The 26,555-nt window shown below is 41.3% G+C and overlaps 1 protein-coding gene across 2 annotated transcripts; it reads left to right on the top strand.

The window, feature by feature from the left end:
- The first annotated feature begins 1,351 nt into the window (after window positions 1-1,351).
- On the top strand, window positions 1,352-21,405 carry LOC119164150 (uncharacterized). Of its 2 annotated transcripts, none has more exons than XM_075871105.1 (9): window positions 1,352-1,492; window positions 2,541-2,679; window positions 7,045-7,131; window positions 8,392-8,457; window positions 10,691-10,831; window positions 14,175-14,291; window positions 15,075-15,211; window positions 18,966-19,062; window positions 21,194-21,405. In XM_075871105.1, the coding sequence occupies exons 1-9, from the start codon at window positions 1,473-1,475 to the stop codon at window positions 21,257-21,259; spliced, it is 870 nt and encodes a 289-aa protein (XP_075727220.1). In that variant the 5' UTR covers window positions 1,352-1,472; the 3' UTR covers window positions 21,260-21,405. The 2 variants fall into 2 exon arrangements, with proteins under 2 accessions (XP_075727220.1, XP_037272161.2); XM_037416264.2 differs by having other exon boundaries at window positions 2,541-2,754.
- Window positions 21,406-26,555: the final 5,150 nt, after the last annotated feature.

Genomic DNA, 26,555 nt, shown 5'->3' with positions numbered 1-26,555 from the left:
GAAGGTACATTTAGGTACACGAAGGCGTTAGTTTTGATTGGCAGCACAGGGTAGCAATTATAAACCACGCCTACACTGCTGCGTTGGGCTATATTTGCGTGGCTTTTTAGTCGCATTGGTTTTGTCATGCCACAGCAGTGAGCAACGTGTGTTGCTTGCGCGATATCAGCTGCACACACACTGTGAACATACAAAAAGCTACGCCAAAGGGTGTAACGTGTCAAGAGCGCTTATGAATAATTCATGTAGATAAAAAAAAAATCTGAGTGACGTTTCCCACTACATGGCTTCCGAGATGTCTTCCTTAACAACAACAATCAGATGGGCTGCACATGCAAGAGAACAACGTTGGCTCCATGGGACAAGCGTACAATAAAGGCAAAACAAAGTAGATTAAAATAAAAAGAAAAGAATCATTGTATTTTGTCCAACAAGTTCCGTTTTGTTATGCAACTACTGAACGCCAAAGTGATTACAAGGTACAAAATCATATGTATGACATGCTATCGCTTTAGCTAGAATGACATTACATTACATATACGGCCTTTTCTGAAGTCTTCAAGCTTGACTCTAACACATATCTTGGAGGCCACGCTTGCAGTCACCTTTTCAGTGGCGATCTATCTGCAGTCTCACCGAAAGATTGTTCTGTTCAGCGAACTGGGAGCACGAGAGGAACACAGACACAAAGCAAGGAGGGGGTACACAGCACTTTGCTTCATGTCTGTGTTCTTCTCGCGCTCCCTGTTCGCTGAACAATTATGAATTACCAACTAACCCATCTTTACATCCTAATGCGATGTATTTTACCCTCCCGTGCTCCCAGTTCGATGAACAATTCTGAATTACTAACAAGCCCACCTTTACATCCTGATGCAATGTATCTCACCTTCCCGTGCTCTCAGTTCGCTGGACAATTATTAATTACCAACTAGCCCACCTTTACATCTTAATGCAATGTATCTCACCCTCCCGTGCTCCCAGTTCGCTGGAAGATTATGAATTATCAACTAGCCCACCTTTACATACAAATGCAATGTATCTCACCCTCCTGTGCTCCCAGTTTGCTGAACAATATATGAATTACCAACTAGCCCGTCTTTATATCGTAATGCAATGTCTCTAACCGAAAGAGTTAGACCGCTGTGTTGCTGCCACGTAGCTTGGTTTACCCTGCTTTAGAATATTTCATGTAAGCTGCCGATTCATCCAGATTTTACGATAATTACTCGAAGATATCTAGCGATGACTGAGGTACCACACGTAAACAGCCAACGGGAGAACTACTCTACTCGCGCGGCGAGTGACTGCTTATCGCGTGAGTAACGGAAGCGAGGCTTCGGAGCAAAAAAAAAAAAGATAAAAAAGTTCAAAGCACACAATATCGCGGCTTTGCGCCCGGCACGGAGAGTGACACCCCAAGCTGTCGGCGAGTGCTTATCAGCGCATTTGCTCACCCAGCTTTCTGCAAGATGGCTAAAAGCAGTGAAAGGTTCGTTTCTTATTTCAAAACTTTACTTAGAGGCAGCGCTTGCATTCCTTCTAACATACCTGCAATGTATTTCGAATTTACGCATGTTGTACGTCGCACGTATCTTGCCTAAACCATTGGCTCTGGATCTTGCGACTGAAAGGTCGCGTGGAACTTCTTTGCCGCCCGGATTGACGAACACTCCCGCTTGCTTGTTTTACCGAAGGTTGAGAAAGTAGGTCGAGAAAGGGAAAGGGTTATACCGGGTAGTTGTTTCAATCGTCACAAGGAGGCATCATTGAAAACAGACATGATAGTTTGCGCGAGCCTTCTTGCTTGTTTTTTGACCAAGAAAAATTACGGTTTTTTTGAATACCGGCAATTACCGTAGGTAGAATGAGCATTGTGATTTAGTTGGGTGTTAGTTGGGTGTTATAGAGCCTATTCAATATGAGCTTAGTAGGAGGCGTTTCTGTAACACTAAACGTTAGTTGTTGGTGGTTCACCTGTGGGTCATGGTCTAGGCAATCTGCCTCTCAGTTTTTAGTTTATTTTTTTTTATTTGTTCACTTTAACGTCTCCATTTTTGTTCACTTTAACGTTTTCTGTGGAATGTAGGAATGCTGGTAGTTAATCTGACTCGCAGACGGTGGCGGAAAAAGATGAAGTCTCATACCAGAACTGTAGGATTCATAAGGCTCTAAAGTGACATGCGACGCATATGCCATTCAACAAAATGGCTCACTGGGCTAGTTGGTTTCGCGTACTTAAGGTTATTACACTTATTACACGTGAACTTAAGGTCCGCCGTGTATTTTTCCGCACTATTGAACCTTAAGCATATGTTCTTCAAGGGTGTGCGAAGCAAAGAAAAAAATAACCTGAACGGATTGGTCGTTACTTTTGCATGGTACATATTGCAACATACTCGTCATAGGATGCTTTTCCGTTAAATATATAGCGAATTTGTTCAGAACGAAAGTCTGAGTATTGTTTGCCATCACGAATTCAGGTGGGGGTTTCGTTTGGGATACGCACAAGTTATACCCAAGTTTTATGTGTTTTCCAGGATGTTCGTGAAGATAGCGATCTCGGCAAAAAAGGAACTAGTGTGCGAGCTTGTTGGGAAAAAGCTGAAGAACCTAGACGCTTGTGAGAAGTGCAGGCTTTACATGCAAACTTGGGTCACTCTAAGATGCGATCACAAGGTCTGTTATGAATGCTTCAATGACTCCCCTAGTTACATATGCTCGATAGACAAGAAAAGGACTACAAAAACTTGGGTAATGTTACAAGCTTTTTTTTTGTTTGTGTCACGTTTTACACAAATGCCTGTGGTTACTGTGCCTTTTTTTCCCAGCAAGTGGAGTCCAGAGCTGGATTCTCCACAGAATATGACGCAAGCTGAAATTAAATAGTCCGATGTCTTATGTTCTATTCAGCGTCTAAGCAATACGTGAGAAATGGAACATTGTTCGAGATTGTTCGAGTACCTGCTGCTTTATTATTATTTCGCTTTGGGTCCACGGGAAATCAAGTCACCAGAGTCAGTTAAGGGTGTGAGCATTGATTTTTATTCATGTGGAAGTATTCCTCAGAAGTGGTTATTTTGGTTTATGGTAATACCAAGTGACTTGTCCTGTCTAATGCCCAAAGTTTGACACTTTGTAACCATGCTGTACTAAGCTTGTACATGTTTAGGAAATTCTGCTGCTACCATGTGATATAATCAAGGTACGGTAAGAAATACTGTTTCACATGTGCTGAAAGTCTGCTAGCCTCCCAGATAAGAACTGATGTTATTTCTTTCATCAAAACTAAAAAACATATATGTTCACTTCAAACACTTCAAGTTTATAATGTTCTTTTGTTTTAAGCACATATCATAGAAAGTGTAGCGTAAATGGAAAAGAGGTTCATGATCCATTTGATAACTAGTGATCAAATTTTGGGCAAATGGCTATTTCCCCGTTACGCTCTTCTTGCCGTTTGAATAGGTGCACACGAATCAGTCATGAAGAACGCTTTTTACGGCATTTTCATAGCGCCTACAAACGCCTACGTTGGTGTTTTTTGCTTAAACAGCCATAGATGCCAACAAATGCTTTAATTCGATATTGGTGGCAGTATGAACCATATCTGGCCTAAAGTTTCACTTTTGGGTGGCCAACCGGATGCTACGATTCTGGTCAAACTCCTTGCTTTTCTCTCAGCTTATTCGCTCTCTCTTTCGGGTTTAGTTTGACACGGTTATTCATGTAACGAGCAACGTTATTGGCAACTTAGGGTTCATCCAAGCAGGTTTAAAAACAATTTTGGAGAAATTACGCTTTTGGAGGGAAGCCGTGTCCTCCGAAAAACGGCAGTCCGAGAAAACGATTTTGCTAAGAAAGGATAAAACGTGACATTTGTTCTGTTTGTTTTTCTGCTCAAGGTGTTCTCCACCTGAACAGAAGTTGCCTCTACGTTATTAGGCCCTACCAAAAAAGGGCGGGCCTCTCTTTGGGTCTTTCAGTGACAAGGATAGTTTCTACTGCTTTGCCTCTTTGAAGGGTAAATTGCCGAAAAGAAAGACATTAAGGATAATGTTCACTTTACAGTAGATACTTGAGTCCCCATGCTACAGAATGAATGAAGTTACCATGTTCGGCAAAGTGCGTGTGAAAAAAGAATAATTGCACGCCTCTTTTGTGTCGTTGTAGTCAACATATTTGGCTTTCTTGTCGGCAATTAAAATCACGCACGCCTTGGTAAGAAGTTATTCGGATTTATCTGAAAAATATTGCTCCTCTAAATATGATGCTGGAGGCTTGAAAAACTGTGATTCGCATTTGTATCACTGGCTTCTAAAACGCACAGCGCCTGAAAATTCGGTCTCAAGAATTAAGACATATTTTAGTGCAGTTAATTATTGAAGCTTACAGGAAAACTATTCGCTGAAGAACATGCTGAAATATTAGTGACCTGCATTGTAATTGCGCAGCGATTTTATCACTTGAATCTCACCGTATTACTATCCTAGAGATATGTTGATTGCACGTGATGGGAAGATATTTTTGAGCAAATGAAGTTTGACACTTTCGTTTCTCTTGCGCCATATTGATACTGGACGATGAAGATTCCCGAATAACCGACATTTAAGTTTTGAGATTTCTTATCCTTACTCCCACGCATCCTTTATATTCGACACCCGGGCAACCAATTGAGACCGAATAAACGACGCCGCTATTGGTGCAACATCAACAACTTGTTGCTTCGGGTGAGTAGTTTGCGAGAAACTTGAAGCCGCATGTGTATACCAAATTGATAAAATATGTGTTTTGCGACACAAATGATAAGGCGGGCACTAGCATACAGAAAGTAGTGAGAGGTGGTAAGTAGATAGATCGAGTTTTTCGGAGTCCAACTCAGACACAAGGGCTGCATATCGTGTGGACAAAACGCCAAAATACGAGCGCACAGTCACTCTGCCTTCCTACAGCATGGCGATCAGACCATGACATTCGCACGTAAAACTGTACAGTTTACACATTTTTTAGGTAGGTCATAGAGAAAAAGTTGGCCAGCGCAGCGAAGACGCACAATCTGATGATGTTTTAGTAAAGAGAACTGTCGAGAATAGGAAACACGACATGTTGAGACGCCAACGTAAACCAGTGTAATGGCACTAGATCGCAGAACAATCGAGTTCATGAAACATTTCAGCCCGTGAACAAAAAGGCATACGCAGAAGCATTCGAAGGGGGGGGGGGGTGATAAACAACAAGAGAAAAGGCAGGGAGGTTAACCAGGCACATGCCCGGTTTGCTACCCTACGCTGGGGGAATAGGAAGGGGGCATAAAGAGGAGAGAGAGAGGAAAGGGAAGAGAAAGAGAGAGAGAGAAAAAAAAGACGATTGTCAGTCAATCAAAGCACAAGACAGCTTTGACTGCTTTTTGAGCCGACAAAAAACGATGACGGTGTTCCAGTAGCGTCTGCATAGAGAGTGGCCAATCGTCCAATTGTCGCAATGCGTCCGACAGCTTCTGTCTTTCAGAGGCAAATCGAGGGCAATGGCATATCAGATGGTCGATGTCTTCTTTGGTGCAGCAGACGTCGCATTCCGCATTGTCGGTCAATCCGATGAGGGTTCTATATGCTTTTGTGAAGGCAACCCCCAAACATAGGCGACAAAAAAGTGAAGCTTCACGTCGACGAAGTCCGGATGGAGGTCGAAGTTCCAGTCGAAGGTTTATTTGGTATAGTCTCGTATGTCTTATGCTTGGGGTGTTCCACTCCTGCAGACTCAGACTATACGTGCCAGGAAAATTTTGATGAAGATAGTGAGGCTCCCGCACGACAGTGACATGTGTAAGCTTCCCTTTGCTTTCAAGTCACGTTGCATATTCATGCGACTGTTGGCTGTTCGTCATGAAGCCTAATTATGCTTAATTTACACATCATTGCTTACATATACATAAATAACTTTTCACTGCGCTGTAATGAGTGTTGTATTTACCAAATAATTAACCTACACAATTTCCATGTTCCGAACTTTACACAAAGGTATACGATTCTTTTTATTTTTTAGTCATCACTGTCTCATGCTATTCTTGTATATTGTATACGGAGGGTTTTGTTTGGAGATTTGGGGCCTTGTGTGGCCTATGTTGGACCACTATGAGAGTTAAGGAGTAGCCGGTGCCTTATTTGCGCGCTAAAATCCGAATAAATAACATGTCGTTAAGGGTAAAAAAACCTACAAGTCATACTTAACAATGCATTCGATGGTGTTTGGAAGGCAAGAGAAAACGCTCGGAGTTCACAGCATCACTTAGTACCTGCCAGTATTAAATATAACAAAAGCACCTCCCTCGTTATTATTCTATCTGCAACCCCACACCAAGTACTTTGGCTTCGTAAGGACGCCTTAATAAACCGATAAGACGTGGAGGGTGTGCGACATGTCTCACACAGTAGTAATTCATGACACCACATGACCTGCAGGGGCTTGATCCAAACCGCAAAATTTTACAAGATCATACGCAGCGTATTGCGTGAAATATTTTGCTAATTACCTAATTCTTATGAAGCCGTGTGACGTCGCATGAGGTGTTGAAAATACAAAAACGCAATTAATTGTTACTCGGAGAATATGATAAAAATCTCTAATTATGCTTATCGTATCTCTGGCATCACATGTAAGGCATGATGAATTGATAAACGTGGAACAAGCGTTATCTACCTCCCCTAACAAACCACTGCAGCAATCATTGTGTGAATAAAGATGACGATCTAACGAAAGTTTGAAATAAATTTTTTTTCTGTTGCACAAAATCTACGTAGGAAGGTAGTCTTTTCACTTCACAAGGTGCAGAAACTGAGTATATGAATTGTGGTGGCTCATCTGTAAATATTGCTGTCACCTTAGCGAGGCCATTTTACTAGAATCTATAAGAAACAAGGTGGCCCGTGATTAGAACTTTCCACTGACACATTTTTTTTTCATAATGCAGTGTAACTGGACAGCTGCAAGGCCACGTAAAATTAGTACGCTGTCACATTGAACAATTATTTATACTGAACTTTGCAGGCCAGCACAGAGGGCTACGACAAGTTACGAAATGCCGAAGTTTACTGTCCAGCGTGCCCCCAAAAAGATACATGCGGAAACTTACCAGTAAGCGTTTCTTCTTTTCCACAACGTGGATTGGAATACCACTGTCATATATGCAACTTCCACTAGAAAAAAGAAAGAACGCGGTAGCTTGGAATATTTCTCATATTACAATAAGCGGAGTAATTATGCACAATCACAACTTCCAGAATTTCAGAAAAGTGAAATGTTTATATCATACCAAAAAGATATTACTCATGTTTTCAGAAAAAAAAGAAATATGTGAGGTTGCAATAGTTGCTGTTTTATGACATGAATAACTGAATATAATTTTGTTTTGCTCATCGACAGGCTTGCGAAATGTGTGAAATTTAGAAAATCTGTTCTTTAAGATGTTGAAGTTTTTGTGTGGCAAATCTAGCCATTCAGAAAATCTACGGAAGATTTTTGTGTTGTCTTGCAGCTTAGTGAGTGCACTTTGCCGATTAGAACTCAATATAATTAGAATGAAGTTCTACATAATCGCTAATCTCAGAGGATGATTTCTGCATATTTTAGTTAGCATGACCTTGTAGTTACTCTGTTTATCTCATAGGGCACGTGCTAAGATTGAAATACTTGAAGAAAACAAATGTTGAATAAGCGCAGCTAACGCTAAAGGGGACATGAGAAAGCAATGATGAATTTTTGGTATTACGTTTAGTAGGCGGATAGAAAAGTGCTAGAATTCACTGAGCAACGTGGAAATAGACTCGTTCCAAATTTGTCACTGCTGCCTCTTCCGTGGAGATGACAAGCTGTATGGAAGTGAACACATATTACGTGAACTTCCCATTGTGACGGTCGGCAAGCTTACTGTGAGTCTCACAGCTTAGAACTGCTAGTGGGTTTATTATTAGGTACAGAAAACTCTTCTACAAAGCGATTTGCCCGCTTTCCCATTTTCTATGTTTTAGCATGCTTTCTTTTCTATAGTTTTCTGTTGTGCGGCGCGCTCGTAAAAATATCTAATAAAGTGACAGCATCGGCTAGAATATAGCTGTAAAAAAAAGCGAATGTTGAAATTGCGGTAGTGGTGGCCACATTAGGAATTGCAAATTTAGAAACCTTTGCGTGTTCAAGTTAAGGTGAACTTTCCGGAACGTACAGAAGAGGCAAGTAGTTCGTAATGATTTCATATGATGTTCAAATTCACAAATGTAAAATTTCCAGACTCAAAATAAATATGTAAGCATAGTGTTTACGGAAGAACTGTGTAGTGTGGTCACGGTTACCTGTGTGTAATCTTGTTTTATGCCTATAACAAAACATCAATGATTGCAGAAACACATTCGTTCGAAGCACCCAGAACTGTTGGAAAGTGTTGATGACTCCACAAAACCGCTACAGGTAAGTATTTGATAGATCAGTTCTTACAAATGCGGCCCCACGAATGAGCACACCAACTGATGAAGCTGCAACACTTTAATGTACAGTATTAAACGTGGGCATATTTTGGCCCCGGCAGACGCGTTTTGGTAGTTCGCTGTTTGCACTGGCTTTAGCCTCGAGCGTTTTTCTTTCGCCCCGGCAGACGCGGTAATGGACTTCAGGGCTAAATTTTCGATCTTGTGTATTCTTTCATTGGTAAAATTAAAAGGTTGTGATGCAGATTAACTGTTGGATCTATCAACTAGCACATAACTTTGTCACGCCCGTATTTCACGTGATTTCACCTCTTTTTGTTTACTTTTGTTTCCATCGTGAAGATGATATAACCACAATTTTTTTCGTTTTTCCTCTACAGTCGTGTTTTTTAAACTGTCGTCACGTTTTCATATAGAGCGTAAAAAGCTATCACCTGCAAAATATTGAGGGTAGCTTGGATTTGTTCACTTTTTAAACAAAGTTGGAAGTGTCGATGAATTAGTATATGGTATGGTAGAAAACACTTAACGATTATCGTAAACTTTACGCTTGTAGCACCCATTATACAAAAGCCAAGTGAACTTTCATCGCATTGCTACTCATTGCACTGTTGCGGGCAAGCATGGGACACCGAGAGGAACTTCGATACTTATATGCTTCAGTTCGCAAAGGCCCAGAAAGAAAATAACACTTGTGGAAACTTCTGTTCTTGGTGTAGGCTCTAAATACATTCTGGTGGTCTGTGTTTTATTTTTGTTTGTTTTGCACAATGATGTTAATGACGTGATGGTGGAACTCCTAATAATGCAATGCGTCCATAGACTGTATATCGGAGGGTTTCAAGGGCCACCTTGTTGACTTTACACGACCAGTACTATATGGCATAGACGCACAAACATGATGACGGTTGGGTTGATGCATCTGTCGTTTTTCAGAACTTTTTACTTTACTGTAACAAAACTCCAAAGTAAGCAAACATTTGTTTAAGAGCCTATCATGGGGACGCCCGTGTCTCAAGAGTGAAATCGTTTGATGTCAAATACATTCCATAAAAGCGCCCTTACAATTAAAAAAAAACAAGCGAACGTGTTTTACACCCCTGTCATACGGCGAATGTAATGCCTTTTACAATGAATGACGTCAAGTAGATCTAATGTCAATTTGCCTGCGGGATTGAATGATGAAAACAAATGTCATTTTGAAGTTATGACCATGACCTTCGCTCTCCTTTGCTGTAGATTTTGGGATAAATAGTATTATACTAAACTTGCATGTAACATGCGTGTATTCACACAAAAAAATTATTTTATGGGTAGACAGGTGCTCGTACAATAGAAACGGGGCTGTTTTACACAATTTGACTCAGTTCACGACAGACTCGAGAACCAACATGACCCACGATATGCGCGACCGGGCGTAGAGTTCAGCGAACTGAAGCGGGACGTACGACTGGCTTCCCGACAGCAGGATTAAGACGGCAGCAGCGATTTCGCGTAGTCACCACTTTGGTCACCACGTGCACTCGGTCTAGTAGCACCCGTGATACAGGCAAGAAGAACAAAGCGAAAATCGAACACGGTTTGCATCCAGTCACTGTAGTTGAGAAAGGCTTTTAGGAACTTTCGAACTTACCGTTGTGTCATCAAGCCAGTAATAGGTAAATAATAAAAGCAGCTTATTCACAAATGATAAAAGTTACGTATACGTAAGTTAACAGTCATCTTTATAAAAAGTCCTGACATCGAGACTACTCATTTAGTCCGAAATCGAATGCGAATGGGTTCCGGGAACTCGTTCGACTGGAAATATGATTTTCATCAAATTGCATTAGTTTCCCAGTAACAGCAGACAAGTGACATTACAGACGAATTATATTTGCTTTAAATGGCATTATATTTGCCGTGGGCCAGAGGTATTATTTCACAGCACTCTGCAGATGCCATGGACAGGAAAAACGGCAGGATATGTTATATAGCACGCAGTACGTTAAGCGCACGCCTGAAACATTTTGTAAACGAAAGTACTCATACCTAATGACAGTGAAGGCGTCTAGCATGTCGTTTCCTTTTTCTATGACGAAAGCGGTGTGCGGTGTAGGGGGGGGGGGGGGCAGGGAGAGTCTAGCAATGTTCAGTGAAACTAGACATTACGAAGTGATACTGCAAGTACCGATTTTATTTCTGTGATTGCTTCTTGTCTTTCCAAATAACTATAGATAGAAGTCATGGCTCGCAGTCCAAGGACACCGCGAAGGTACGACACAAAAAGAGTAAATCACCACTGGCAAAAACCACCGCAAACCCATGAGGTACCTGCAACGACCGGAGATTCATGTATCCAGGATGACGTTGACATGGTATGGGCATTAGTTCCCTTTTGAAACAGCAATAATGGATACACATTGATATTGATTAGGGATTATGGATGCGCACTTAAAACACAACACGGACGAGCGAGTTTCTCGCTCGTCCGTGTCAGCGCTGTCCTTGTGTTCTAAGTGCGCACCCATAATTACCTACCAAATTTAAACCAATTCATCCCGCAGCAAGACTAATTGAAATACAATGTAATCACGTGATGTTTCTATACGTGTTTCTGGTCGAAATGTCCGAATCAATACCGTCTTGATGCAGTTCCTAAATTCATGTCACTTCCAATGTACTCTAATCTCCCCTGCTTCCGAGTTCCTTTAGTTCAAAACTTGCATGTATGCTTAGAGTCTGTGCGTGACCCTGTTTTGACATCTACCACGAGTTTGGTAATGTACCTGATGCAGGCTGTAGGTACAGTATTACCTCATTCCTTTTAAGTAGATGCTGTGTACATCAGGTGCACAAACCACCTTTACACAGCAAAGACACAACAAAGATGATAAATATATTAGTTGAATATATTGTTACTTGGGCGTACGTGTTCTCTCTCATCCTACTAATAACATAAACTCTCCAGCCAACATAAAGTCCAATGTTTTAATTAGATAAAACTAAAAAAAATCCTAAACTGACAAGACATTTCGGGACCGATGTGGTCCCTTATACACGAGCGACTTCGGAGATTCATTCAATTTAGTCCCTAAACGTCGGATCAGTTTACACTTTTTATGCTTTATCTTATTAGAATCTTTGGACTTTAAATGGACTGGAGAGTTTATGTTATTAGTATGAAAGTTGACTCAGCCAGACAGCCGCAGATGGCCGATGAACATCTGTCGAAGATGTTCATCTCTTTCAAACTGAAGGCTAGCACATAGAAATTGATTTTTCGAGGAAAAATGGCTATTAAAGGCAATAATTCTGTGGTCTGTTGTAACACAGTGGCATCTGCAGAGGTGTCACCAAAGTAACATTGCCGCTGAAAGAAATGTGAAGAACTGAGCTTTTCTCTAAAGAAGCGCCACATGAGTCCTTAATCTATTGTCGTTAGCGTTGGTGCACACGGGCATGAAAACCTGGATTTTATAGCGTGTCAAAGTTTCTTGCTATGTGAGCTAGCCTTTCAATGTTGTATTGAACACTAACTTTTAACGGCCCACCAGCTCTTGGTGGAACTTTCATGTGCGAAATCCTTGGTAGCGCTTGTGGACATCGAATACTGGCAAGCACCACACACATTGACTTAATTCAACTACTTATAATCCCATATTACCATAATTACATGGTGGTTTCGGGACGTTAAACCGCATAAATTATGTTTTTTTCTCACAAATGACCCCTACTGCACTAAAAATCAAGGCAACAGTTTGCCTAACAAACGAATATGTGTCACAAAAACGTGTGTGACTCATATAAAACTGTCATCGACATAAACCTGTCTGTGCAACAGGAATGGGGCGAATCCCGCAACACACAACTGCCGAGAGAAAAAAAAAAGGCAGAAGTTAGCCAAACAAATGACGTACGCATGATCACAGTAAGAAGTGACATTATATGAGTGTAAGGTATGTGGTTATATTAGATGGCCACCTCCATGCTTATCAACGAATGTTCAATAGAACACAGTGAGCGAACATATTGGAGCATCTTAATTAAAGGCTTGTTTGTAAAGCTGTGTATAGGAGTGGTATGGTCACGACACAAGAAAACTTGGCAGCATTGTGGAAGCTATAGCACCAACGCGAATTCCTCCTACTGTCGTGTACCAACGATTTGCTTTTTCAGCCTTGTTGAAGTAAATTGTGCCTGTTCTATTATGAATATTTAGCAGTTGCATGATGTGATAGATAAGCTAACGCGGTTGCTTGGGCGAGTTGGTATGACATGATTCACATAAAAAACAGCGCCAATAACGAGGGACAAGAAAAATAAGTGCCGCTGTCTGTCTCCTTCTTTTCCTTGTCCGTCATTATTGGCACTGTTTCTTATGCGAGTCATAGATAAGACACTCATTGTCCACTTTACGATAATGGCTTCCCCTTGTATATTTTTATTATCCAGCGCCACCTCTTCAGCACACCTATTTTTCAAAACATGGCGTCTATGACGCGATGGATCCGTGTACAGTCGCAAACGCGCTGTTTAATGATGATGTGTGAGGTTTAACATCCCAAAACCACGATATGATTATGAAAGACGCCGTAGTGAAGGGCTCCGAAAATTCCGACCACCTGAGGTTATTTAACGTGCACCCAAATCTGAGCACACGGCCCTACAGCATTTCCACCTGCATCAGAAATGCAGCCGCCGCAGCCGGGATTCGATCCCGCGACCTGCGGGTCAGCAGCCGACTAATCTTAGCCACTCGACCACCACGGTGGGGCGAAACGCGCTGTTTAGTTTTCCAGGAAGAATACGCGCGTAATATGACACCAAATTGTACACTGAACCATCGAAATGTCTCCCCCATTCACATTTCCAAGAATACAATGTTATAAACCATTAATGAAGCGAGTGAGCGAAGGTGAAATAAGCAGCAAGAATCTGTACTACTTGAGCTGCAGCAAAATTGTGTGGAGGCCTCACCTCATTTGCTTTCGCTTCAACGTCAAGACCAGTTTACAACGAGTATGTCACCTCAAATTTTAACGAAAAATAGTGATGCAACATATTTGTAAAGGACGGTAGGGTGCGAATTTCGCTGTGCCATCGGTGTCCGGAAAGAGGAGCTGGCTGAATTGTTTTCTTTCAAACTACTCGAGGTGTTCCCTGGATTCTGTTCACAACGCTACGTCGACTTCTCACAGTGTACATCTGCCTGAATATGCGCTATCCCAAAGGCATGTAGACATAACACCACATCGCCACGACAAATTACGCAGACGTATAATCCCGTTACTTCAGGTTTAATTACCGGCATTTATTTGACGTATCTGCGGATCAGTCCTGGCAATAACGTCTCTTCAATTTGTCTGGCAAACTTGTCTTGACTCAGCATATTTCGGCGTGTTTATGTCACGGTACCTTTTGAAGTCAACCAGCACACGCTCATATTTTAAGAAGTGTAGCGCAACAATGTACTGCCACAAACACTGATACATTCACACGCACTTCCACGCTAGAAAACACAACAAACAGCCTTCTGAGCGCTGTGTGTTTCTCGCGTGGAAGTGTGCGTTAGAGTATGATAGTTTGTGGGAGCACAAAGTTGCGCTAAGTTTCTCAAAATAGGATGAATTACCAAAACGCCCAACATGAAGTTTTATTCAGTACGCCTTCATGTTCATGACTTATTTCTCGATTGCGGTTACCAATTATTCGTTGCAGATGACTGATGACGAGTCATCGGACTCCGTTCTCCCAATTCCTGAGGAATCATCGACTGATATGGAGATTGGAACGTGCACACATTGCAACACTCCATTGGAAATGAACGATATTCCTGTAAGAGATAATTTACCTGTTTTCATCTACCCCCTACCCGTTCCCAAGTGTAGGGTGGCAAACTGGCTTTCCTGGTCTGGTTAACCTTTCTTCCTTTCCTTCTCTTCTATTCTTTCTCTTGTCTTTCTATGAGAATAGGATTATCTGGCGCTTTACATGTAATTAGTCTTAACGATAAAATTTTCTTTGTTGATAGAAAAAAAACGTGTGACTGACTCCTAATGAAGAACGCAGGGGTGTCACAAAGGCGTAACCAGAAGGGTGAAAAATCCACCTTTTATATCTTCCAGTGCTGCCCTCCACCATATAGTGGGAGTTTCAGTGGAGCCGGCTCAACTGGCACTACCAGAACGATAGCTTCCAAGAAGAAGAAGAAGTATTTCGCAACTTTTCCGTGAAAGAACCAGTGCTTTGTGCCGTCTGGAAAGAGGCAGGTTGAGGTTATCGAGAGTAGGCTCTATACCTGTTTTGGTCACGTTCACAGGAACGTGATGCGGGGGGGGGGGGGGGGTTGGCGCTGAGCCTTGAGTCCCGCCAGGTTGAAGAAAAGGGCACCATTGTACTTTGAGAGTGTTGTTGCGTGGTCATTGTACATTGGAGCGCCTACGTGGCGTCATAGTATACAAACTGAGTTGTTTGTTTCAATTTTTTTCGTTTCGTGGTGTTTTATCCGCTTAGCGGGTTTCTGCACAAGTTTCGTTGGTTTGTACTACGTGTTCACTAGCAGTAAAGTTACGCTAGACAGGCCTGTTTTGGTACAAATTTTCATCTTTTTATTTTCAGGAGCACGAGAAAAAGTGTCCGGACCGTGTCGTAGAGTGTCCGCTTTGCAGTAAAAAAATTGCACTCAGTACTGTTCACTGTCACATAAGCACTGCCTGCCCTAGAAGAGAAGGACTACAGGCCACGGAAACATTCAGGTCATTCTTTTGATTAGTTTACGTTGACTTTGTAATAGTGATTAGCTTGGTGTGGCTTTGCCATGAAACGCTCAAAGGACCAAAGTGTGAACCGATACATTATTAGGTGAACAAGGATCATTCTGGCATCTCGTTTTCAAAGCAGTATGTCCATATGTAAGTTGTATAGTGCCACAAGCTCTTGTGTTTGGTCCGTACGTGTCTTCAGAATATCGAATCTTTTTAGTATAGTTATATGTTATCACCACAGAAGTATTACCGGCTAAAAATATCCAAAATATGTTGGCCACCAATATAAACTCCGCGGAAAGGTTTTCTTCTGAGAGAAAAAGCTAGTTTTGCTCCATTAATTTTATTAATTATTCTCAATTCCTCGCGCTTTGCAAGACACAGGCTACTGAAGAACAGATACACATGTTCTTGTTACTTCAGGCTTGTGTTTTGCTTTGTTTGTGTTCTTCGCTCCTGTTTGATATTGTAGAGAGCGTTAACTTAAGAATGCCCCACAAAATGCAAAACATAGAACGCTTTATTAGAATGGACGGAATGCTGTGACACCATGATATGGGCTCACCTATTTATTTTATTTTATTTATTTAGCAATACTGTCAACTCTCTTGGTAGGGTCCTAACAGAGAGGGTAACATAACAAAATAATAATTAAAAGAGAACATCATTACCAAACACACAGATACAGGTTAGATCAAGATCAAGCGGTACACTTGTACAGACAGTCATCCAAGGTCTGTTCAAATTTTGACGAATCATTGTGTTGAACAACACACACTGGCAATTCATTCTACATTTCAATTGCGTTAAGAAAAAAAAGGAGTATTTGAACCTATCTGTATGAGTCCTGTACGTTTGAATGGCCCCGTTGTGGTTGCTTCTAGGGCCCTGTTTAGTTGGTGGCAGTGGGTATACTTCATTGCTAATATACGTTTGGCCATCTTGTATGTGAAATAATAGCTTAAGACGATTTTTCTGCTTGCGCGTTTCTAACAAATGCGGGCCAGAAGTATGGAGCATTTCCGTAACTGACTCTGTTCTTTGATACCGAGAGCATATAAATCGCACCACGTACCTCTGAATTTTTCTACTTGTTTCTTTAGATAATATTGATGAGGGCTCCTCACGACCAACGCCCAACGCGTACTCAATAACAGGCCTTACAAAGTTGTCCGACGTTTGAAAAGATCGTGGTAACAACAAACGGTGTTTCAGAAAATTCTAGTTTTCAGTGTGACGTCACACCAAACACAGCAAATATAGCGCGCAACTTCCGGTTGGTATCGAATCTAAGACACCGAAGCGGGCAGAAATTAGATGTGCACTGGAAGTTTAGATGTCTACTGCACGACTTGTTTAACGGATGATAGGGAAAAATCATAGCATATCCACGAAGTGAAAGATGATGAGCGTGCTCCGAGAGATGGTTAGCCCCCGTACAATGCCTGCTCAATCATGCAAAGAGGTGACAACATGTGTGTAGAGTAATTAAAAGTTGTTCATCAACCACAATGCACATATGAAACTGAGATGTCTTGATCAGTATTCATATGAATAAACATATGAATATTCATAAGGACATGAATACTCATAGGACCTATTTTCAAGTGAACCTTGAAACAAGGTGCTATCACGACAAGCTGAAGAGTTTTCATTCGTTTCATACAAAATGTTACGGGTTTATCAATTTGAACTCCTAGCACCCACCATTAGTCACCTAACTCGGTCTCTTCACACAGAAAAGTTGACCGAGCTGAAATGCAGAACGAACACTTTTCTGCCCCCTTTCTTTCCTCGGACAATCGTCGAGTGAGATGCTTTACCTTCTGATGTGGTAGCACGACGCAACATTGATTATTCTATGTATGTGATAGTAAATATGGCTCCGTAGGCGCTACTGCGCTTGGTGGGACGTAATGTGACGTCACGTATTTCCTAGTTTTCTCATGTTTACACGAATGCTGAAACATTTTTTGTGTGTGTGCTATGTGAGTACAGTATCAGTGCTTGTACGGGCTTTATGCTGTGTGGGTATTTGTAATATGGGTGCTTTGGACTTTGTGAGCACTTGCTGCCGCAGATCTCGTTTAATTTTGTTGTTTTTGCATATTTTTCAATGTCACTATTTCACAACATATCGGTTCATGTACCCGTTTTTTTTCTCTTATCTTTTTTTTATTTTCGAACGTGTGTTGCGTTACTTATTTACGCCCCGCTTCTGTTTATGGCCTTCATGAAAAGCCGGCATTATATAACAAATAGTATTAATATTTATTATAACATGGTGAATATTCTTATGGCTATCAACGTATGGATATAAATATCCATAGCGTGTCCCGCCGACAACAGAGGGCATGGCTGGACGGTGCTTCGCCCCTAAAACCGGAAGACAAAAAAAAAATACACCAACAAGAGAGGCACGACCTTTCAGCAAAATTTTATTTGAAAATAAAGAGATATACACATGCACAAAAAAAGTTAGATGTCCCCAACGCGCTGCCGCATGCAAGCAGAAGGCGGAAGAGCGTACGGTGACGCTCTTTCTCCTTTTGCTTGTGTGCGGCAGGTGTTCCACCATGTACGGTGGAACTGCGTGGGCAGCGCGTGTATTTGCCCCAACCAGTGGATCAAACCAAGTGAAAAGAGAGCGATGGTAGAGCTCAGCGTAGGATGAGAGATGGTGACAGCGAAGGGAGTGCATGGAAGAGTGAACGATGGTGACGAGGCATGCAAGCAGGCAGGCAGGAAGGCAGGCAGGCAGGCAGGCAAAGAACTTCATGAGTATCTGAATGCGGCGCTCAACACATCTTAGGGGGCGACATTGGTAAGCCATTCCCACGACGGGACGGGGAGGTTTAACTCCACGGCAATGCCGCGGGCCCTCTGGATGACCTTAAGGTGGTCTTCTTTGTCGTGGCTTGTGAGGATACAATTCCAGTCCGTCTCCGTAGAGGGAGACCCGCTGCTAACGCGGAACGCAGGGCATTGTCCCAGCATGGGTTCGTGAGATACATTTGGGGTGACCACAGCGCGGGCATCCCGGATCTATGCCATCCTTGTATTTAGAGCAATTTAGAGGCGATGAATACGACGGGTTCTGCGTTGCCAGAGCAGTGCGCATCGTCATGCAGTCGCCGACGACGTCATCACTATGGTATGTGGTAAGGGCGTATACCGATACCTTTTATGGAAACAAAGCCCCGAATGAATGGATGTCTGTCTGTGGCCGCTGCTGTTCAAAGGGACCACGCGCTGCTTTTTGTGGTTTTCAGGTTAGCGAGGTGGCTATGCCTGAACTTTTCGTAGTTTAAACCTCTAAACCGCTGCGGTGGGAATAGGAACTAGGCAGTGTCACAATTATCGATTATTTTTCTTGAAAGTTTGAATAAGTACTAGGTAAAGATAGGGTGTTCGTGGCCAAAATATTTTATAGTGTTGGGTAGTATATTAAGGACGTGCCATTTATTTATATGAAACACTCACGATAAACAAATGCACCGCAAAAATTTAGCTGCGATATCCCCGTAGCATGCTAGCCTTTGCGTACTTTGTGTACTCGTATTTTTTATTCCTCAAAAAAAAAAAGGTGGGTGTTATGAGTAGCGTTAAAGGTGACAATGTAAAGATACTATGACGTCCGAAGCGGGGAGCATTTTTGACACCCCGTCCTAAGCACAAGCAAATAAAGAATGTCACAGCTTTTTCATTCGAGGGGACAACAGCGTGAATTTATTATTTTACCCAGAACACCGCCGCCAGGACACTACGTGGATGACAAAAAAGAAAAGAAGGATATAACGAAAGCTACAGTTGATGTTCAAGAAATGAAGGATAAATTAAAGGTAAGGACAGCAATCAATTTGTAGCTGCACTGTCAGTATCCGAACACACCGTAGAGTGTGCAAATATGAACACAGGTCCAACATCAGTGCTGTTATGCTCACCGTTTGTCCGTTTTGCTATATATGCAAGAAGCAATCATATTCATGCCAGCACAAGCTCTCTGATCTGAACAGGTGCGCACACCGCACGCACCTGTTAAGCAGATCACCTTGCTCACTGCACGAACAGGTGCGTCCAGCGTATGCTTCACGGTTGCGCCGATTTGTTCAACATGGTGTGCAATAACCTTCACGGGCGAGACAGTGCGTATACAGTGAGAAAAGAACAGATGTAAAGAGAGAAACAGACGGAAAGGAGTGAAGAAATGACAAGAACTAAGGCAGCTTGGCACTACTAGTGTAGAACGTGAAAAAAATAGTGATACTGTGTGTGGTCTCTTTTGTATTAACACAAAAGTGTTCTATGCCGGACTACATCAAGGCTTCATAACGTAATTCAGTCATGGATATGACGTTGTGATTTTTTCAATAACACAATGGTAAGGAAAAAAAATAGAAGAATAAATCCTCAGCGGGGCGTCAAACCAGTGACCCCGCGCTTCTCAGCGCGTGACGCTATCCACCACAACACAGAGCGAGACCCTTCTCCAACATTTTAACGGCAAGCCATTTATATACACCATGTATCACTGTCGGTTCTCAAAGCTTGGAAACTTCAGCGCGTTTCAGTAATCATTCGCGAGATGGCACGAAGGGCGTACGTGTGCGCTCTAAAGGTCGTCGTGCTGCGCCACTCCGCGCGTTGCTGTGCGCGCCCGCCTCTACATGGCGTCGTCTAAGTGCGTATGGATGTTCTCTAGCGCGGTGGCTCAGTCGCACGCGCTTTTATCTTGGCTACCAGATGCTTTTTTTATTCTTGTGCTTCAACTGTTATTTTGCTTTGAAGTTACAGTAATTAAATAGAGTGCTTACGTCAGCTCGCTCGCTGCCGCGGCCGCGTTTACAAAAGGAGCGCGCTGCTCACATACGAACTAAGAATTGTGACAGTTGTTTGTCATCGCTTGTCGTGTGTATGTTCATTTCGGGCGTGTTTTTTGCTTGAGCTCTGCGCTGCAAGTTTTGAAATGCTTGCCGTTCTGAGCGGGACAGTGCAATTAGTTTCTGCAGGATTCATTCCTTCGCCGTTGTAATGAAACAATGCACAATGAACGCTCAAATGCCTCTAAGAGATCTCGTATCACTTTCGTCTTATACCGATTACTAAAAAAAGAGGGATCAACCACTTTTGTTTTTTTATTTTTCTCTTTCTCACATCTGCCTTTTTCTCTCTTCTTGCGTTAAGTGTGAGCCTTTTCTGTCTTTGTTCACTTATATTTCTATTTTCTTGCATATAGATTTCGCTCTTTTCCTTCCCCTTCTTGTGTGATTAAGTTGCAGCTATGGCGGCAGCATTTTCGATCAAGGCAGGAATGCTCAATGCCAACGTACTTAGATATGGGTACACATTAAAGCAGACCAGATGGTCTAAACTTTCGGAGCCCTCCATTACGGCGTCTCTCACAATCATAACATGGTCTTGGCACGCTAAATACTATAAATTGTTAATATAATATTAATAATATTTTATTATATTCTATTTCTCGCTGTCCATATTTCACTTTCTTTTTCTTTATGTGTTGTGCTTTGCTACCTCCCCTCTATTGCTCACGCATGGTGTGCTTGCTTTCATCACCATAATAACTGAGGGTCTGTAGTGGTAAAAACAGTGATAATGTGTCAACGAACGGCTGTTCACTCTTCTCCCAGACTCTCTTCATTTTGAACACTACTTTACTAGCTTTACGTAGGTTTATTTTGTGGTATTTTTATTATTGGCTTGTTAAGAACCCTAACCAATGCACATGTTGTCAACGGTATGCTGCTTTAAAATTTGTCCTTGCTGTCAGTTTTCGAGTGTACCCACTTTTTCTGTGACACTTTATCACTTGAGGGTTTTTCAAATAAAATAATAAATAAAGAATTCTTGGACTCAATCAGGTGTTAGTAGTATCAATAAAACAATTACAGAATTTAGAAATACAGAAAATTGTATGGGCCATTTGTTTTGCTTACAGACTTGTATTGATTTCAGGAACTGGAGCAACGGATTACTGCGCTGGAGAAACCATTAAAGCTGATTATTCGCAGGCTATCCTGAACCAATAGCAAGTTTCCCAGCTCAGCCTCGTTATCTGTTTCTTCAGTGAGTTAACGGAATTGATGAAGAAATTTATACTTTTGCGTACAGGACAATGTGATAAATGATGAAAGTATTTTACAAATATATGTTTGCTCATAACATCATTTTTCTGCCTTTACTCATTGAACAACGCTGAGGCGTTTCTTTCAGTTACTAGCAACGTATCACTCATGTACTCATACTTTTTTCTCCTGCGGCAAATTATTATTATTATTTCAGCAGCAGTTACGAAAGCCAAAATAAGATCAATATAGTTGTTTACACCATCAAACATTTAGAAAGACCACGTGCCAATTATTGGAACGTTTGCAAGTGTAAGCATCATAATTTTAATATTTTCGCAGAAATACAGTATTCAATTGCAACGCCGTGCAGCTATCATTGAAATGATCGCACGAGAACCGGCGCATTCAGCATGGTATGGCCGATGGCATCATTGAAAAGGTTTACATAATATGACTCTAGTGACAAATCTTCCCAGTGTCTTAAAAGAAATATCTATGTACACTTTTTAACTCACACATACCCTATTTATTTTATATGCCGGACATACTGTTGCACAAACAAGAAAGGACAGCAAAGACTTGCTGATTTTTACGCAAAGGGAAGCTTGTGCCTTGAGATGCATTTGTCCCAATAGTTTGGGTTTGGTTTTCTGTTGGAAAGCTCAGCGCTGCTTGGGGTCAATCGTTTCTGCTACACATAGAAGGAATTTTGAATTATCGTCGCCTCTGATATTCGCGATGAACCAGAAGATGAAGCACTCATGCGCGAAACCGCGGGCGTCGAGCGTATAGTCAAGCTGCCTACTCTTTCATCAAGACACCTCTTACGGCAGCTCCTGTACATATGCACTCCCCAGGATTGGAATGTTCGCTGCCTGTTCCACAGCAGTAGAACCAGCAGTGAAGATAACTCTCTGCAGGGAAACAGCAGAGCCTCTGTGAGGTAGAACTCTGGACTGACAATCAGTGTTCGGTAAGTATAGATTTGGTGAAACGCTCTCGGTGTAACGTTAGTGCGTACAATTTCAAGATAGGATTTGTCAACTGTGGAGCGCGGCCGAAGCGGTAAAGCAGTGTTAAAGATGAGTATCTATAAGACAGAGATACTGCGTAAGTTGGTTGCTGAAAGACAAAGAATTGGCGATACACAACAGGGCTCTGGTATCATAGTGGAGTAGGCATTCTTAGCTGAATGCAGTTGACTATGTAAAATAAAGTCACCGAAGAATGAGGATGACCTGGCACACATACGCAAAAATGCTCAAGTCCTGACTACTACCTAGCGCTGTCACAAAGAGGAAAGTGTGAAATCATATAATTATGCCTGTTCTAACATAAGGGGGCAGAAAGTAGGAGAACTAATAAAAAAGTTTCGGAAGGAGTTTGTACAGAGCGTGAAAGAAACAAAAAATATAGGATCAATCAATCAATAACTCATTCAATCAATCGATTCGTCAGTCACTCAATCAATCAACCGATGAGCTTTTTACGACAAAAAGAATTTATACAAAGTATAAAACATACAGACCAGGGTCCTAAAGTTTTCGACTGCAACAGGACCCTCGGCAATGGTTACAAATGAATAAAACAATTATAAGCAGCCATAGAAACTGAAAAATCAAAGCGAAAAATACACAACCAAAATAAAACAAAAAGGCAAGAAACCGAAAATTCAGCAAATAATGAGTACAATTTAAAGCAGTACAGCTCTGGTAGAAAAAAAAAACAAACAAAGAATGCATAAAGGAGACTGAAAAATGAAAAGACGTAAAACCAAAACGCTCATCATAAGTACAATATATAGCAATAACAGTCTAGTACACTTAAAAAAAGAACTTCATAAATTTCACAAATATTGCTTTATGAATTTTTGAATGAAGTCAAGAAAATAATACATTTTAGTATTTTAGTGATGAGGGTAAAAAGTTCCCTATTAAGATGACACAGAATTGTGAATATGAGGTACCATAGTTAGTATGAATATTAGAAAGCAAGAAGTTATTGTTATCTGCAAACCTGGTAGTGTTAGTATTTACTAAAAATTTATATTCAATGAAATTGGTCGAGATACTTTGTGTTTTTTGTTTATGTAGAAACATAATTAGATCGAATCAAAGTGAGTTGCTAACAGTTAGGATTTTATTAGAATGAATGAGGTGAGTGACGTTTCTGTCTCGAGTGCAGTTAAAAATAACGCGTATAGTTCTATTTCGTAAATGCTGTAAGGATGAAAGGTTACACAGATAAGCATTGCGCCATGAAACGATATCGTAAGTCATATGAGAATGTACGAAAGTGAAGTGAGCAGAAAGGAGTGCTTAATGAAAAAAAAATATGAGTGAGCTTTAGGTAATGCGCGAATGCCGAATGCTGCCATTTTTCTATCATGAGCAATATGGAGATCTAATTTAAGGTTAGTATCGAGTTGATCACCAAGAAATGATATGTTGTCACCAAGAAATATGTTGATATGATCACCAAGAAATGAAATGATATGTTGATATAATGGAATGATAGCCAATAATGATGCCTGGCGATGACGTTAACTTGCGTTGAGGTGATAAAAACCATAAACTTAGATTTATTTGGATAATTGAATAAACTATTTGCTTGACACCACATGATCACGTTACAAAGTGCAGTATTTACTTTATTAGTAACACTATTATTACATCCATCAGAGAAAGAAATGGTAGTGTTGTTAGCATATGCAACGCGGTGAGCCGTGTGTATAATGTTAGGAAGATCATTATTATACAGTAAAAAAAAATGAGAAACCCAGTAATGAGCCCCAATGAACCCCTTGATTAGTTGTTTTAGTAGACGAAAATGAACCTGCTATGTATATACATTTTTTTTGTTAACCAGGTAACTGTTTAAAAACTTGAGTGGTTGAGCTGTGATAGCGTATGCTTCGAGCTTCTTGGACTAAATAGAGTAATGAAGGTGTCGAATGACTTTGTTAAATCCAAGAAAACTTACCCGTTGATACCCCCTGAATTAATGGAGCGCTTGCTGAAGTAAGAAAGGGAAAGAAGGGCAAGGTTTGTGGAACTTTCAGAGCGAAAGCCAAATCGACAGGGCTCCAATACATTAAATTTAGTCGGATACTTGTTTAGTGAAGAGAGAGATGAACTAAGAGGAGAGCAAAGATGCGTATCTTGGTTTTACGACAAATACATCAACTTGGATCGGGCTGGTCATGAAAAGGACAGATTAGCCATGGGCCATACTAGTGAAATAGTTGATATCGAGAAATGGGAAACCCGACCGAAGACAACGAGGCTCTGGGGGAGCGAATTAATCAAGAAGTTTGCATGAATAAAATGTATTTAGTACGAGCAGAAAAGTGTGAGTTGAATAGGTGAAACCATCGTGCTGTCATGGATAAATGATAAGCTGGCGATGATGATCCTAACGTTGAAAATTCCGTTAGCACATGAGATAAAACGCAGTGCGATGTACCCTGAAACATTGGGGGAGCCTTACGCTTCGCTTTTAAGAGATGAACAGGACAACGATACCCTGTTCCTAGTTCTTACTTCACCTACTTAGGGCATACATTTTATTGTATGATACTACTTGAGAAGTTAAAATAGTAGATTATTACAATCTATGCGATAAAGTTTTAAAGTAACCTTTGTCAGTGAAGCTTTCGCACATTGTTGCGTTTTCTATGATGGGTAACCTGCTTTAGAGCATGAACATTTTCCAATACGCTATGCATGCACCAGTGGTCTTGAGGACGTACGTGCAGTAACACGTATACCTTTCGTAATGGGTATATTTCCATTGTCTGGTCCTGAAGGCTATGTACGCTTGTAAAACACAACATTACTGCGATTTTATATGTTACATTGTCAAGCCATACAGGAAGCGTGTGTTTCTAAAGTATGAAAGCCATTTACACTGCATTTGTAATTCTAAGCAGAGGAAGTTACTTGTTTTGGATATTTGCGTACTTCTCGATTTCTGGGTCATGGACAACATGAGATTTCGCTCATACTGAACGATGCCAATGCCGAAACCAGCACCGAAACTGTCACCGACGGCAACGCCGGGATTTATGTTACAGGAGCTTCCTAACGCTATTGCGATAATATATTATGTTATGGGATCAGGGTGACGGAACACTTTACCTCATTCATGTACAGGCAGGAAAATGGGACGTGTGCAGAATTCTTCGCATTCTGCTGTAGTTGCAAATGCACATTCTAAAAAAAAGTAAGCGGAAGACGCAACACATGAAGAGAAGGACACACCATACGCTGCCTAAAAGCTGAAGTTTGTTGAAACGAAATTGAATGCGAGGAAACCAAGATATGCGAGCACAGAAAATATAGGTGGCACCAAAGAAATGGTTGAGCTTGTGCACTTCGTAATCTATAAAATAAATAGACGTTTAAGAAAGAAATCGTTGAGTTTGCGGACCTACCAGTCTAGTTCCTGGACGGTTCAGATACACATTAATTACCCTTCTTCTTGTATAAAGAACGCTTCAGCAAAGTGACGTGCCTTTTTGTCTTTGTGTTTCAGCATGACCGTGTCACTGAAAAAAGGTTCGCACACACATGACATGCAATAGGCCGAATGGTGTGACGTCGGCATTCCCTTCAATGCATTCTTGTGCTGGCGAAGTCTTCCGCTAATGCATTTACCATACTAGGTTATATACACATTTACAAAAGAGAGGAAAATCTTATAGACCACATTAACAGAGTTTCCTGCTTCGTTGAGCTCACATGATACAAAATATCTTAACCTATATAACCTCCGTACCTACCTAGCTGTCATGTCCTTGTGTTCAAAGTGCGGAACCATAGCTACCTACCAAACACACAAAACACACCAACAAATTCACTGATTGCCGTACAAATGTGGTATGTATGGTTACTTTCATCCGCGGACCCTTATACGTAGGTTAGAGGGGCCCCTGCATTGAACATCGATTACTGTCACATGAGTGATCGCTAACTGGAGCCTCGCCTTCCAATGTTTCTTTGCACGGTCTATAGTGTTATAAGGCTACGCGGAAATTCGATGAATGCCCAGTTTTGTAGTTGCATAGGAATTATTATACGCATCCGATGATTGAAGCACGGCATACCGATAATATCAGTGGTAGATGCACGAGCCAGCCATTGAATAATTTGCATAAAGATGAAATCAAATGCATTAACTGCTATCTCTTCCGTATAGAGCCCCGAACGTGCCAGATTAATAGGTTCGCATTTTGCATGGGCATAGCG

This window comes from Rhipicephalus microplus, chromosome 8 (genome assembly GCF_043290135.1).
Source record: "Rhipicephalus microplus isolate Deutch F79 chromosome 8, USDA_Rmic, whole genome shotgun sequence".
Lineage (NCBI taxonomy): Eukaryota > Metazoa > Arthropoda > Arachnida > Ixodida > Ixodidae > Rhipicephalus > Rhipicephalus microplus.
This window is presented reverse-complemented; position numbering and strand designations above follow the sequence as displayed.

Coding starts and splice junctions, on each gene's coding strand:
- LOC119164150 (XM_037416264.2), top strand. CDS start 1,473: ATGGCTAAAAGCAGTGAAAG. Junction 8,458..10,690: donor ACTCCACAAAACCGCTACAG/GTAAGTATTTGA, acceptor AAATAACTATAG/ATAGAAGTCATGGCTCGCAG. Junction 10,832..14,174: donor TCCAGGATGACGTTGACATG/GTATGGGCATTA, acceptor TATTCGTTGCAG/ATGACTGATGACGAGTCATC.